The sequence below is a fragment of the Perca fluviatilis genome, chromosome 14 (genome assembly GCF_010015445.1).
Source record: "Perca fluviatilis chromosome 14, GENO_Pfluv_1.0, whole genome shotgun sequence".
Lineage (NCBI taxonomy): Eukaryota > Metazoa > Chordata > Actinopteri > Perciformes > Percidae > Perca > Perca fluviatilis.
In genome coordinates, this window is record NC_053125.1 from 30,481,369 (window position 1) to 30,496,580 (window position 15,212).

Consider the following 15,212-nt stretch of genomic DNA (forward strand, 5'->3'; position numbering starts at 1 on the left):
TTCTACTCTATTCTATTTTATAATACACATATTCCCGGCCCTGGAGGAGGAAGTGGGGGTTCTGTTTGCGGTGGCCTTTGTTCCCAGATGCAAACGCACCTGGACCCGGGCCTGGGCCCTTGTTGTTGAAGAATCCATAAGTGTTGAACCATTTCCAGTGTCAAAATGTTATTAATCCACTTGTTCTGAGACTGAAACTTGAGGGTCCACCTCAAGTTCAATGTCAGCAAAGTGAAACCGGTGAAGGTGAGTACCCTGGTATCAGCCAAATACCGCGAATCATCAATGGTGAACCAGTATACACGGTGAAGAAGCTTTTGGTTGTTCCGTAGCAGGGGCATGGGTGTTAGTACCTGGTCGACAGAGAAAGATACGGGCCAGAGGAAAGGTCATGGGTCTCCAACAACATCTTAGACCCCAGCATTGTTCAAGACTTCCATCAAATCTTCCATCAGCAGAGTTTCTTGAGTCGGCCTTAGAGGGGAGGGGTACTGACACTGACCTTAAAGACATGAAAAGTTAAGATTCAAGTGTTCCACTTAATCCACAATAACATCTACTGCCAGTGTGGTGAACAATCACTTCAGTTCATAAAAAGAAACACAAAGTAACTTTAGTGATTATTGACTAATGCAATTATGCTTTACGGAGGCCTCTACCTGGGGAGATGGCAATTAGATTAATTCTTATGAATTAGACTTTGGAAAATATTGTAGATGTCACTCAAATCACAGTTTTCATGGTAAACCACCAGATGTCAGCAAAGAACCGCTCAGCAGCAAGCAAGACAACATAAATGAGCCTTTACACCTCCACACCAACAATTGCAAACACTTTTGGACCACACACAGTTGTACTTCTGCCTTTAATGGCAGCTGCCTGACATGTTAACCTTCCTCTCATATCGTTTTCTTAACTCCTGAAAGTATCAGTACAATATTTTCAGTCTTTAATGGTCTCACATTAGCTGTTCAGGTGATACAGATGGGAGGCCCCTCCCCTGCCTGTATCATGTGATTACTTCTGCAGAAGCAGGAGGCCTCTCCTGCCTCTGCAAGGCTCTTATAAGCAGCTGACATTTCTGTCTGTATCAGACGTCCTCATCCGCACCTGTTTCCCTGCTCCCATGGCTACGTTATCAGCAGGAGCGTGTCGGACTTTCTTCATATGGATATTTTCTCTAACGGCAGAAGGTGAGCAGAGTTGGAAGGTATATATTGTCACAGTCCTGCTCTGTGGCCAGAGGTTAAAGACCGTGTGACATTATTTCCTTAGTTTAAAACGCTCATATTATGCTCATTTTTGGGTTCATAATTGTATTTAGAGGTTGTAACTAATTAGGTTACATAGGTTATTTTGTGTTTTGGGGATTTCAGTTTAACGTTCAATGTTTCATTCATTGTTTGAGTTTTCTGTGCTTTTCTGTGTTGTCCCTGTAGCCCTATCATGTCTCTCCTCATACACTTCTTTTGTGTCTAGCCTCATTAGCCTGATTTTGTTTTCAGTCTTGTTACCTATTCAGTGTTTTGCCAGTTTGCTGCCCACTCATCTGTGGCTTGTCTTGTGATAAGCTCCTTGTGTATTTATTCTGCGAGCTCTCTTCATCTAATCTCAGGTTGTAATATTTAGTTTTGAGTGGTTCTGCCTGTTTGTTGTGCTGTTTCCCAGTGTTCCTGGTTTTTCCCAGTTTTGGATTAATTGTCTGCTTGGTTGGACTGTAAATTGATTATAGTGATTAAATCAATGAAACTCCATCTTCTCGTTTCCTCTTCTGATTTTGGGTTCTAACCTGCAATTCCTGACTGTGTACTTCCATGTTCTGCTACTTTCTACTTTTTTCTGCAGTACATTTGTCAGACAGCTTTAGTTACTTTTCAGATGACAGTTTTTACTCCCATTCCTGTCCAGTGAAAACCGTGTATCTCCAGATTTGTTGATGTTGAATGTTTGGGATAAACTAAAGGATTAAGTGAAAATTCTCCTATTTCTTATATATTATATTCAGCTAAATAAAGTTTTAAAAAAGCCTCTTGGATCAGCTGGAAAAACAAACAAACAGGGCTGTGTTTTTCCCGACACATTGAAAAGTTTTAGATTACATAAGATTAGGTTCAACTTTATTGTTATTGTGCAGAAGTACAAAGACAACAAAATGCAGTTTGCGTCCAACCAGAAGTGTAGAAAGAGTAGAAAAGTGGAATGTGATATTCAAGTATAGACAAGACAATTAATATGGTGAAGTGTAGACAGTAGTGTACAGTTGGTTTATAGGATGTGGTTTAGAGTAATATAAATTAAATATAAATGTGTGCAGTGTATTAGCAGTTACCTTATAAGAGCGGATTAAATATGGCTATGCAATATGAACAATGTATGAACAACACGTACAGATATGTGCAATGTAGCAGCAGAGACATTATAATAGTAGTCAGAATAATATAGATATATGCAGTGTATTATTGTAAGAAAAACAGAATAAAATATGGATATTTAGTATAAACCATATAGACATATGTACAGTGTGTTAACAGTACCATTGTAGTGCAGAAACAGTTACATTATAGGAGTAGTGAGAATAAGTGTAAGTGCAGGATTAATAGTATGAAGAGCAGTAGAATATGGCTATGTATAAGTGTAGTTACAGTATGTACATATGTAAATAAATAAATACATAGGACACTATGGGTGCGATAGGGGGGTTTGGGAGCTTAGTTGGTCTCTAAAAGATACGTGGTTCTCACAGCACAGCGACGACACAAACATGATCTTATAGTATATGATGCTTGCTGTAGATTAAACTACCCAACAGTATATAATTCAGTGTTCCAATGAGCACAACCTTAAACATGTACAACAGGAAAACATACACATTAATGCAGCAGTTTTTTTTTTTTCATTTTTTTGCAGCTGTGGACGTCTTTGGAGTCAACACAACTGCTGTCATGCTGACAGCCCGTAAGCATATTTCCTCATTTCCGGCGAATGTCTTGCTTTAATCTCTGTTGCAAATTAATTATTTGTTTCTTTTATTTTGTAATAACTTTGTTGTTGTATTGAATATTTTGTTGTATTATGGATGAATTCTTTCAAACCAAAGTTTGTTTTGTTGAGCAGAAGAGGTAGGCATGTTCCAACCAATTCTTGGTTATCATCAGTTACAAAGATTGTTCTTAAAAAAAGAGTATTTTTGCCTTTAATTGATAGAACAGTTTTAAACATCAATGAATGAATGAATGAATGAATGAATGAATGAGTGAATGAAATTGACATGCATCAAAGCACTTCTGGATGGAATCGAACCTGCGCTACTACATTAACGACTGAGCCTTGGTACATGGGGCGCATGCTCAACCATGTGAACTACCACGGCGACCCTTCACACAAGCTTGACAACTTGATATTTCTCAACACAAGTGAACCACACTGTTGCCAGGTAAAGTAAGGAAATCTCTTTTTAAAAACCAACATTGGAATTTCATCTTTCAACATAAAAAAACAAACAAACTGCAGAAAGCAGTTTGTATTTCACATCTGTACTGTTCTTGGGTCACTTTCATGTGAACACACTTGGAGCAGTTTGAAAACAAACTATTCACAATTGATCTTTATTACTGGCTTTTGCTTCCTGCTTTTCACTGGATTTTCTTTTTAAATATTACAGGACATTCCGGAGAGAACGCCATCCTTCAGTGTCGGGGTCCCAGAGGTGCTGAGATCCTACTGTTAACATGGCGCAGGTCTGACCTGATGTCAGAGTACGTCTTCTTCTACAGAGAAAAAAACCATTCCTATGAAGATTACCAGCATTCTTCTTTCCGTGGTCGAGTGGAGCTGAGAGATCCGGAGATGAAGGATGGAGACCTTTCTGTTGTTCTGAAGAACGTCAGCGTCAACGACACCGGAACATATCTGTGTCGAGTTGCAGTGAACGCTACAGACAGTGAGACAGCCACTGACTTCTGGCAAACCACCAACCTGACTGTCACAGACTCGGGTATGTCGAAAGAATTCAGATCCTAGAAAAATACGGATTTAGTCTCCATTACCCATAATTTTCTAAATAGATAAAATGAAGCTCAAAGTGGGCTACTGCCAGTGGCTCCGGCCATCGCATGGGGTCAACGGGGATTGACTTGCTTTTGTTAACTGGCCACTCGATGAACTGCAGATTTTGGCACTCAGGTTTTTTCAGTTTTTTAGGCTCAGAGGTTGCTACTTGTTCTCAGCCTTAGAGTTCAGTGTGTCTCTTTGAATGTAAAGCTGTTTCCTGGTTATTTAGCTCAAAGTTACATCACAGATCGGAGGTTTGTGTTTTATGAAGATGTTGATGCAACTTTACCTCACACTTGTTTTCTGCTCTGCAGGCCAAACACCTGGACACACTGGACGTCCTGGACTCATAGTTGGTCTATCAGTTTTTGGTGGACTTTTTCTTGGTGGAGTTGTTGTTGTTGTTGTAGGTTTAATGATCTTTAGAAAATGTAAAGAACGGCCATATCAACGTCCTAATGATGAAGAGGCACAGTATGAATATAAATAAATATGCATGAACGTCTTGGGCTCATAGCAATTTTATCAATTATTATTGTTGCAATTCCCGGCTGCGTCCTGCTGCATCCAGCTGTGTCCTGCTGCCTCCTGCTGCATCTGCCGCATCCACCCATGCTCTGCAGCGCCACATTACATCCCGCAACGCCCTGCTGTGATGTTCCCATGCACAGAGTAGTCTGGATCCGGTATAGGAGACTGCACTACTCAGTATGACACGATGTGCCTGCTATGACATGAACTTCCACGATGACCTTCAAAGTCATTGTTCCATTATCTTTAATGTGACTATTATTTGCCACTGTTCATCACACCCCCAACCGGCCCCGTCAGACACCGCCTACCAAGAGTCTGGGTCTGCCGAGGTTTCTTCCTAAAAGGGAGTTTTTCCTCGCCACTGTCGCAATAGCCACTGATAATGCTTGCTCTTGAGGGAATTACTGTAATTGTTGGGGTTTGTGAGTTTATAGAGTGTGGTCTAGACCTACTCTATCTGTAAAGTGTCTCGAGATAACTCTGTTATGATTTGATACTATAAATTGAATTGTTATAATTGTTTTTTGTTTGCACCAAAGATCTATGATAAATAAAGAGCAGCTTGCTGCTTTTGAAGCTCATGGACAAAAATAGGTTTCAGTGTGCTTGATTCAGGACATCTTTAATTTCTCAACTTAAAACAAACTGTCTATGCTTTTAATTGTGTATTCTTAAGACTTTTCTGTTCATTTTTGCTAAAGACAAAGTGCTATGCCATGCTAAGCCCTGAACAATTACAACTATTATTTGTAGTCATAGTTCCACTATCTTTATTTGCCACGGTTTATCATTCCAACTGCTATAATCATTATGAATTTCTCTATATCTGTATGTTTGTATCAGTCTCTGTCTAAACCGGCAGCGACAGATGCCGCCCACCAAGAACCTGGGTCTGTCCGAGGTTTCTGCCTAAAAGGAAGTTTTTCCTCGCCACAGTTGCACTAAATGCTTGCTCGTGGGATAATTGTTGGGTCTTTGTAAATTATAGAGTGTGGTCTAGACCTACTCTATCTGTAAAGTGTCCTGAGAATCATCTTGTTATGATTTGATACTATGAATAAAATGTAATTGAATTGCTTCAGTTGTTCTTGATTCTTATGGAATTGATTCATTATCAAGGTTTTTACTTTATGTAATTTCTATATTGTAGACCAGCTGGAGGTCGGGGTGAGAGAGGGTGAGCAAGTGGAAGGCGGATTTGCACCGACATATTTTTATATGTAATCTTCTGCATGTGTGTGTGCTGCTGTGCATCCCTGTGTGTGTAACAAGCATAGTGTGCGCACACTGAGGATAAGCCTAGGAGCATTTTACTAATGCTCTGTTAAAATAACAATGAAATGCTGCGTTATTGACTTTAGACCAGGTTTTGTTTGTTCAATGGCGCGTTCACTTCCCGCTGCCTCAAGATAGCAATACTCCCGGAATACACCTGAACACACCTCCCTGTAAGACCAGCACGCCCATAGGCAAAGATGGGTGCAGGTGCATTTGCTATTTTAACCACATGGTTGCTGGACATGAAATTGACAACTGCGTCGGTCTTAAAATAGCAAAAACACTTGGGTTGGGCTTTGTGCCGTGCTTCGCCGGGTGCAACAGAGGGCCCAGTGTGTTTCTGGTATATAGTCTTTTTTTAGTTGTCAGTTGCTGCTGACAGTATTGTAATGTAACAAAGTAGGCTACAAATACTTTGTTACTCTACTTAAGTAACATTTTCACATTTCTGTTCTGGAATCCAACCCTAACCCTGTATTTGTTCCCAGAAAAGAGCACATTTCAGTGTTTTTTTGTACCATATAAAAGGTAAGACCTCCACGTAAATGACTCGGACATTCGTATTTCATTCCCACACTATTTTGTAGAAAGTAACTGAAATACTTGATTAGATTGAGAAAAATGATTATAAAGAAGATGAAGCAGGAAGTGTTCAGCTTCAACCAGGTTACAACAGAAGAGAAAGCAGCCATCTTTACTGCAGCCAAATGCACACAATGCCATTTGATTATTCAAATTCAAATCATATTCCAGTACATTTTCCCCTGTTAAGTCACAGAAACACTTTGAATGAGCCTGAATGTGACATAATATGTTTTGCATTCAGGTAAAATAACTTGTTGGAACTGATCCAGGAGACACAGAAACATGTTTACTTGCAGACAAACAGTTGATCTGAGAGGGAAAAGATTCACTCAAACACTTTGTTACATATAAATGAACTATTTTCACATCTGGAGCTAGAAACTTGAGCTGTTGAAAACACCCACCCACACACATACACACACACACACATACACATACACACGCCAAACATTATGCCCCTCTGTCCCCTATCTCATTCCCCCTGTGTCTTGTATTGTGTCATATGTGTCTTCACGTTGAACTTGTATTTCACTATAAAGAAAGAAATGGCTTCCACATTTTAAAATGACACCTCCCCACAATCTCAGTCTGAGCAAGGACGTGGTGTCTGTTCCTTTTTAATGTTGGCAGGTTGGTTGGTATCCTCATGGGTGTGTCTTTTACACAACAACATGAATGTGGAATGACAGGTTGTGCATTCAGATGAAATAACATGTTGGACCTGAACTCCTTTGAAGTTTCTTTATCCCGTATACCTGCAGACAAACAGCTCATCTGATTTATAGATAAACTCTTTTCACATCTTTATTCTCAGTTTAACGTTCAGACCGGTGAGTTCAATAACACACTCTCTGTGATGCAAGGAACTGTTCTAAAAAAAGGTTGCTAGGAAACATAGCGTTGTGTGCAAACATTTGCATGCACACTGTCGGTGTCTCTTTGGTATTTTTCCGTGTCAGTTGTTGCCCGAGTGGCACAGGTGTGGCAGGAGAATCAGCACCACCTGAATCTTCTCTTCCTGATCGCCGTCCTGTAAAGACATGTCCCATTGGACACTAGGTCTACTTCTACTTCTACACATTTTTCATTGCTCATTTCTTATTTCAGTGGTGGTGAATTGAGACCTAGTGATGCAAACCCAAAGTTTTTTAAAAACATCTTGTGTACACATTCCCTACGTCGGAGGCCAACATTTCCATTGGAAACAGCGCTTTTGTAGAATCTTGACTTAAAAGGAAATGGCATTTCTCAGCCACTTTAAAATGTCTTCTTTAAAGATATAATCTCATATAAAATCTCATAATCCCACTGTGGGCTCTTTGTGCTGAACTCAACCCTTATCTGACCCAGGAAAACAATCATATGCTATCAGTTTTCTTTCCTACGCTTTGTTTGCACAGAGTAATTGGGGTAATGCTGGTGTTTTCAATAGACGTTAAGACTTTAATTATGAGCTCTGTAGTGGAGGATTTTATCCACTCTTCAGTGGCGTTATTTGATCAGTGTATGAAGGACCAATTGTTAAAGGTTGCTGGGCACTTTGATAATGAGTTGACTAATACATTTGTTTCAGAGTGCACAGGTAACCATTTCATGTCACCTGGGGGTTCTATGGTTCTTCCATGTTCGAGAGTTGTATTTGGGAGGAAAATGATTTGTGTCACATGGGGAGGCTGGTGTTTTCAGTCTTGGGACGAGTACTTTGGAGAAAAATGATTCCAGTAGGAATTGTGATTACTGCTAAAAAAAACAAAGTGTTCAGGTAGTGAATAAGTTGGTGCCTCAATGTTGTGTCTGCAAGTTAAATAGGTCATGCAGCTTTAGTATGAAGCGCCTTTGTTTGGTTTGGTTTAAGTGACCTTTGTTACGGTAGTTTAGATTCCTCTTTGTGTGTAAGATTAGGATGACTTGGTTGGCTTGTGAGCCTTTGTTTAGAGAGTAACCTTAGGTTTAGCTACTTGATTTAGCGCTTAAGTTATTTCAGTTTGGGGTGGATTTGTTAGCTGGTATTTTGTAAAAGCAGAGCATCTTCAATTATGCTTTGTCTAGCTGCAGGCCAGCTTGTTGGACACATCACATTGGACACTTGTAAGTCAACATTTAGAGATGTACAGTTTGTTGTTGTGTGTGCATTTCTGCACTCTTGGAAAAATCCTAATCAACAGCCTTCCAGCAGCCTTCTCCTGCTTTCTAGAGACATTAGCATATTGATAATGTTGCCTATAGTACCTTTTTATGTCTCTACCTACTATCTCTTGAAATGCTCATTAAGGTCCCAAGGTTGCAAAGGGGTGGCGAAGGGTGCTAGTCGGATTTTGGATGGTGTAGCCAGTTTCTTAGTGTTTTAGGTGGAGTACCTGGTGGGTCTCCTTTCTTACGGTGGGTGGTGTGATGACACTCACGGACTGGGATCAAAAAACGGCCCTGGCATTTGCAACACACAGGTCCAATTGTTCCTCTGTGTGTGTGTGTGTGTGTGTGTGTGTGTGTGTGTCTTTCTGAAGCTGCTGTGGAGTTTATAATATTTAAAAATCTCTGTGTTGTGATATGTTATCGTGCCATTGATTCTGTTTACATTATGCAGCTTAATAAGTTCATTATAATGTTTGTAGCACCTGCTGCAGTGTCCGCATGTTGTTGGTCATTTTAGTTAACTGTCTGAGTTTTGTCTATTTTCTGAGTGTTTTGCTTAAGTGTTTCTGAAATGAATTAACTGTTGGGTTGGACACTCTGTGGTGTGATCTCATGTGTGTTGACATGTTAATGATCTTTATTTTGTCGGCTAAACACAGTAACATTTATTACTTTTTGACTGACCTAAGTTTTACTTTTATCTAAGTTCATTTTTGCACACTTACTTGAGTACACTATTCAAATGCTCTATCCATCTTTGGAGGTGAGACAGCATGAGAGTTTCAAGCAGACACATGGACATATTTCTGTATTTAGACTTCATCATTTAAAGAGCGAGCCAACAGAGTGAACTGTGAGCTGAACTGAGCATGTGTAAAGAAAGAGAAGGTGCTGTGCTGCTACCTGCTGGCTGTCTGACTCAACTGATATGATGCTTTCATCCAAAGAGAGTTTTACAATGAGCGTCTCATTCACACTCACAGCCATGATAGGGATCTGCCATTAAAGAGGGAGTGTGCCTATGTTCCCACAGTCCTATGCTCACACATTTCTAATAAAAAAAATTCTCAATGAAAATAAGGCCCTATGTTCCCACAGTTCCCACATTTCTACTATTTATTCCCCAAAATTAGGCCCTGTGTTCCCACATTTCCTATTTCATAAATTTGTATTAGATTTTATTCCCCTTTCTCCCAATTTTGTAGCCAATTACACTCAATCTATTATCCAGTAGCAATGGACTACAGATGGAATGTAACCCTAACCCTAACATAGGGCCTAATTTTAAGAAAAATCTTAGACATGTGGGAACATAGGGCTGACCCCGTTAAACACTGACGGAACTGAAAACTGAAATACAAACCCTGTAAAAGACAGAAAGCGACGCAGATCAATTCACGACCACAAACATAAACACGTCTGTAGTAGTTCTGAAGAAGAGACCTCAAACACTTCAACTTCAACTCGTCGTGAGAATAGGTCAATATGTCCTCACATTCAAAATGTTATCTAAACACTAACATCACCAGAAACCAAGTGTGAATCCTGAAATTCTTGACATTGTTGGGACTCGACTCCCATTTGGGTTTGAGTCCCCACAATGTGACCGTGTGACATTTACCAACCACAAATATGAGTAATTTAAGGACACGAGCTGAGTGAAGTTTCAAAGCTCAGTATGATTGTGGTGACCTAGTTTTCTGTAGAAACACACACCACAGTGACAGGCAGAGGATGTCTCACTCTGTGAGCCACAACTAAACCACAACAAGCAGCAGTACTTTCTATTTGACTGGAAACACACAGACAGCATCACAACATGAATCTGACTCCAGAACAGCAAATACTTCAGGAAAAACTACGGAAACTTTATTGAAAGTATTCTGGATTACAGAGATGGCTGTGGCTGGCAGTTAAGGCGCAATTCAAACTAGAAGCAATGATTTTATATAAAATATGTTTCAATCACAATTATATCGGCTTCCTGATGTAACGTCTGTGATCCTGATTTCAGATCAGTTCAGAAGTGATGCTTTGTGGTGACAGTGGTGACGACATCATCATAGTCATAATCCAATCCCCCCTCAGCCTGGTTGGGCGAGGTTGTCACCACGGAGACAGGTAGGCCGTTTCCTACAGTCAGAGCAGGTTAGAAAGAAAATGTAGATAATTGATCAGCTGAAGAGTTCTGTTAGAGACAACTGTCAACCATCAACACCAGGTGAGTTGAGAGAGTTACCTGTGGCCCTGTGTCGATATAAAGACACCATGATGAAAGTAGAGATGCAGTACGGACAGAACACCACCAGGTGGCAGACCAGTCTGAACACAAGGTGGAGGAGGTCTGAAGTTGCGTTAGGGGGCGGTGGCGAGGTTGGAGGTTCGTCTGAGGTCTTTATTTTCCCTGTAGAGAGAATCAGCTGTCAGGTAGGCCTGGCAAACTCAATTCTTTTTAAGGATTCGGGTTATTCTGATTCACTCACTAAACTGATCCGGGTTGTGCTAGTCACTTGAGTCACTTGAGTCAGTATTGCTAAATCGCCGAGGAAACTCCGTCCTAGCCCATTGTCTCTAACCACTAACGGCTGATTTGCACGACTGACTTACTGACTTGTTTCCGGCACTGCGGGAAGTTCCTAATCTCGGGACTGTCTCTGCTCACTCAGTCGCTTGAGTTGACTTGTGGAGTTGTGGTTGCCTATGAAATTTTAAGTTATAAAGCTTTCGGCAGCTAAGATGGCTAGGACTAGTAGTACCTAATGTTGCAAGAGGTTTGTGTGTGGTGCTGCTATCATTTTAGATTGAATTGTAGTAGGACTCAACTGATCCAAGTTAATGATACTAGAGACTCGCAACTCATGGGTTAATTTAAAGACTCGGGTGAAAGAGCCGAGTGAGTCACGACTCAAACAGGTTTACTGTCAGGTAAATATCTGGATGAATGAACTCCTGAAATCAAAGGTAACCTCCTCACCTGTGACAGAGACCCAGCTGGGTGGAGACTCTCCAACACTGCTGATGTTGCACTTGTAGAGGCCTTCATCAGACCTGTTAACATGGTGGATGGTCATGTGACCTGCAGGCTCAGTCCTGATGAAGGAGCCATCTTTATAGAAACCAGCTGGGAGGTTGGAGGATGTCTTTGTTTTACAGGTCAGAGTGAGGTCTTCTCCCTCCATCACAGGGAGGACAGGACTCTGCAGGATCACTGGTCCACCTCAACACAGAGACAAACTACAGCATGTCATCCATTCACACACAGCTTCATCAATACTGACTCCACAGTCTGATCTTACCAGTGACAGTGATGTTGATGCTGTTACTAGTTGCTCCCTCTCTGGACTCACACCAGTAAAGTCCACTGTGCCATGAGACCATGTGGCTGATGTTACAGATAGAACCAGCAGGTCTTCCCCAGTCATCTCCACACTGAGTCCTGGTTTTATCACTCGTGTTCCTCCTCAGAGTCCATCCAGCAGAGCTGTCGTCCTCCTCACAGCTCAGAGAGACAGACTGTCCTGGAAACACCTGAGAGCTGCTGGGACTCATAGTCAGAGAGGCTGGAGGGAGGAGTGTGTGGTGTTTAAAGAAATCAGTTGATGTGACACTGCTCTGGCCATGTGAGGGAGTCATTTTTTTAGTAATATTGACTGGAAGAAACCACTTAGCCGTGGCCATGTACCACAGAAGTTCCTTCTAACAAATAATGGAACATAAGTGTCAATTAAGTTGATCCATTGATTCTATCCAGTGAAACATGTCTTACAAAAGTTAGAGAGATGTACATTTTTCTATGTATGTGCCCGGCGCACATACATAGATACTAAGTATGAAAAGCTAAAGGCCGAAAGTGAATACTTGTACATATAGTGAACTAAATTATAAAGGCAACACTTTTGTTTTTCCCAACATTTTTCATGAGCTGAACTCAAAGATTTAAGACTTTGTCTATGTACACAAAAGGCTTATTTCTCTCAAACATTGTTCACAAATCGTTCTAAAATCTGTATTAGTGAGCACTTCTCCTTTGCCGAGATAAACCATCCACCTCACAGTTTAACTGTATTAAGGGAGGTCTGAAAACCAGTCAGTATCTGGTAATAGGGTTAAAGTGCCAGACGCCATCGAATGTGAGCATTTGTCCACTCAAGTTGGTTACGACGACGAACTGCAGTCAGGTCGAGGGGGAGAGAGAGAGAGAGAGAAAGAGAAAGAGGGATGAACCCTAACCCTAACACCAGATACTGACTAGTGTTCGGACCCTCCGAAACAAAGTGTTGCATTTATAATTTTGTTCAGTGTACATATATACTTCATTTGCACATACATGCATAACGTGAATATGAGGGTATATGAATGTGCATTAACACTGGACTTTCACTCAGGAGATCGAGGTTCGCTGCCCATCTGAAATCAAAAGTCATTTTAATGACTTAGTGACTTATTCATGTCAACTTACGTAACAAACATCATTATTTGAAGCCAAAACATGATCTTTTCCTAAAACTTAGCATTTTTGCTTGAATTCACAACGTAAACCGCATGTGATGTTAACCGCATATAACATACGGTAAAACAATAGAAAAATAGATCAATATATCCAAGACCCTTGTGAGTATCATGTCATGTAACTTCTGAAGTCGGTATCTTTTCTTGTCCAATACAGGCACTGACGTCGCGTGCTTAAAGATACGTTTTTTTCAACTCAAGGCGTTCCTGCAAAAATGCAAGGTGCAAACCCTAACCCTACCTAGGCTGCTAAATCTCGCTCTGTTCTGATCAGGGCCTACTCTGTTCTGTATAGAAAAACAAGTGTACTGACCTTGGTTTGTTGTGCTGTTCAGCAATGAGGTCAGAACTGAAGAGAAATTAACCTCAGGTTAGTTTGAGTTAGTAACACAACAAGACATTCAAAGTTTAAATGTCTGAATACTGGCTGGAAAAGCATTCACACAACCTTTGAAAATGAAATTCTCACACATTTAAGTTAACATTCAGGAGCATTTATTTCAGCCGGACAAAAACAAAAACAAAAACATGAATAAGATGTAAATACCAAACTATGGATTTCTCATGTTTTTCTTTTATTTCTTTCAGCTGATGGTTTTGGACACACTCACAGAGTTTACTTACAGAACAGCCAGAGTAGAGACGTGTCCTCCATCCTAACAGTTGGTGAAATGATGTTTACTCTTTGTTCACTTCATAGTCATAGCATCAAGTAAACCCTCCTCCTTCCTCTGTGTCTGTGGCTCAGTGTTGCGGTTTCCTCCACAGTGTGACAAACAGGGTTAGTAGTTTTAACAGTGTGAGAAAAAAAACGTTTGTTTAAACAAAGTGAAGAGAATAAAAACCAACAGATAACGTTGAGATGAAAGTTAACCGACCCACACCTGAATGTAAATTAACATTAATAAAATGCAACACTTGTGTGTGTTCATTGTTTTGATGCCTGAGGTGAAAGTTACCTTTCCACAAAGGTTGAAGATATGTATTTTAAATCTGTGAGTGATTAATAAAGTAAATGACTTGACGATGATTTTTAAAAAAACAAGCTGCATATTACCGTAGATGGCCGCGGTTTAGTTGAGAGGAAGTGAACAGACGGGGATTTCATACCTGCATGCCTGACAGCATGTTTCTGTTTCAACCACTGAAATGTGGTCAGAAAGAGACTAAAATAAACTGTGTAGCTGCACGCTATCAAACTGCACATCAAAAATCAAATCAGGTTTTCACATAGAAGTAATGTGCCTTGGTGCTTTCCTGCGGTCAAATTAACATTTGTGGTTAAAATAAGAAATGTGCAAAAGATTTGCGTTAATGTGACATGTAATGTTTGGTACAAGGCGAGGCCAGCTGGAGAGATACAGGTCTTGGAGGGACGGCAGATTGCAGCCAATCACCTTCTCAGCAGCATAAACTGTTTAAAAGAAGTGGGCGTAGCTATTGTACTGCTTTAACACTGTTGGACTTAAGATAGACAGTTTTTACAAAAAAAAGGATCAAAATCGATGCAGCAGAATGAGAGATATTGTCTTTTTTTATTCTACACATTCTTATGTCTTGTTAAAACGTGGTGCCTACATTACCCAGAATGCAGTGGTAGGGTGTGTTGATGCTAGAAGCAACTATTGTATCCTGCAACAGAGATGAGCAGCGAGCTACAGAGGTTTGTAAATTCACTTCCTTCTTAACACACTAGATGGTATAATAAATGGAAAACAAGAGCATGAGTGAGTGTTCATATCAATACATGCAATGCTTTTAGATACAAAGACAAAGTCTATCTTCAAGTAAATGACAACTATGATCTGACAACATATATGGAAAATATCTTCATTAAGAATATTTCATCACAAGCCAACAACGTTCATCTCTGCAATTATAAACTAACTAGAGACTAACTGTCCGATCAACTGCAGGAGGAGAAACCACACGGTTGCTGCACCCCCCCCCCCCTCCACAGAGGAAATGGTGGTTTAAACTGCTCTGACCAACCTCAGCTCCACCCTCAGCCTCAGATCGCCTTGTGTTCAGACTGGTCTGCCACCTGGTGGTGTTCTGTCCGTACTGCATCTCCACTTTCATCATGGTGTCTTTATATCGACACAGGGCAGCAGGTAACACTC

The 15,212-nt window shown here is 40.6% G+C and overlaps 1 protein-coding gene and 1 long non-coding RNA gene across 2 annotated transcripts; one reads left to right on the forward strand and one right to left on the reverse strand.

The window, feature by feature from the left end:
- The first annotated feature begins 1,047 nt into the window (after positions 1-1,047).
- LOC120572953 lies at positions 1,048-4,555 on the forward strand. The gene is made up of 3 exons (XR_005641515.1): positions 1,048-1,193; positions 2,908-3,994; positions 4,365-4,555. It is a non-coding gene; the product is annotated as an uncharacterized LOC120572953 (long non-coding RNA).
- A 5,872-nt stretch (positions 4,556-10,427) lies between these two features.
- Positions 10,428-13,440, reverse strand: LOC120572861 (low affinity immunoglobulin gamma Fc region receptor II-b-like). The gene is made up of 5 exons (XM_039822369.1): positions 13,403-13,440; positions 11,877-12,140; positions 11,555-11,797; positions 10,820-10,984; positions 10,428-10,713 (listed from the first exon to the last, which is right to left on the reverse strand). Exons 2-5 carry the CDS (start codon positions 12,127-12,129, stop codon positions 10,601-10,603), a joined length of 774 nt encoding a protein of 257 aa, XP_039678303.1. The 5' UTR covers positions 12,130-12,140; positions 13,403-13,440; the 3' UTR covers positions 10,428-10,600.
- Between the last annotated feature and the right edge of the window lie 1,772 nt (positions 13,441-15,212).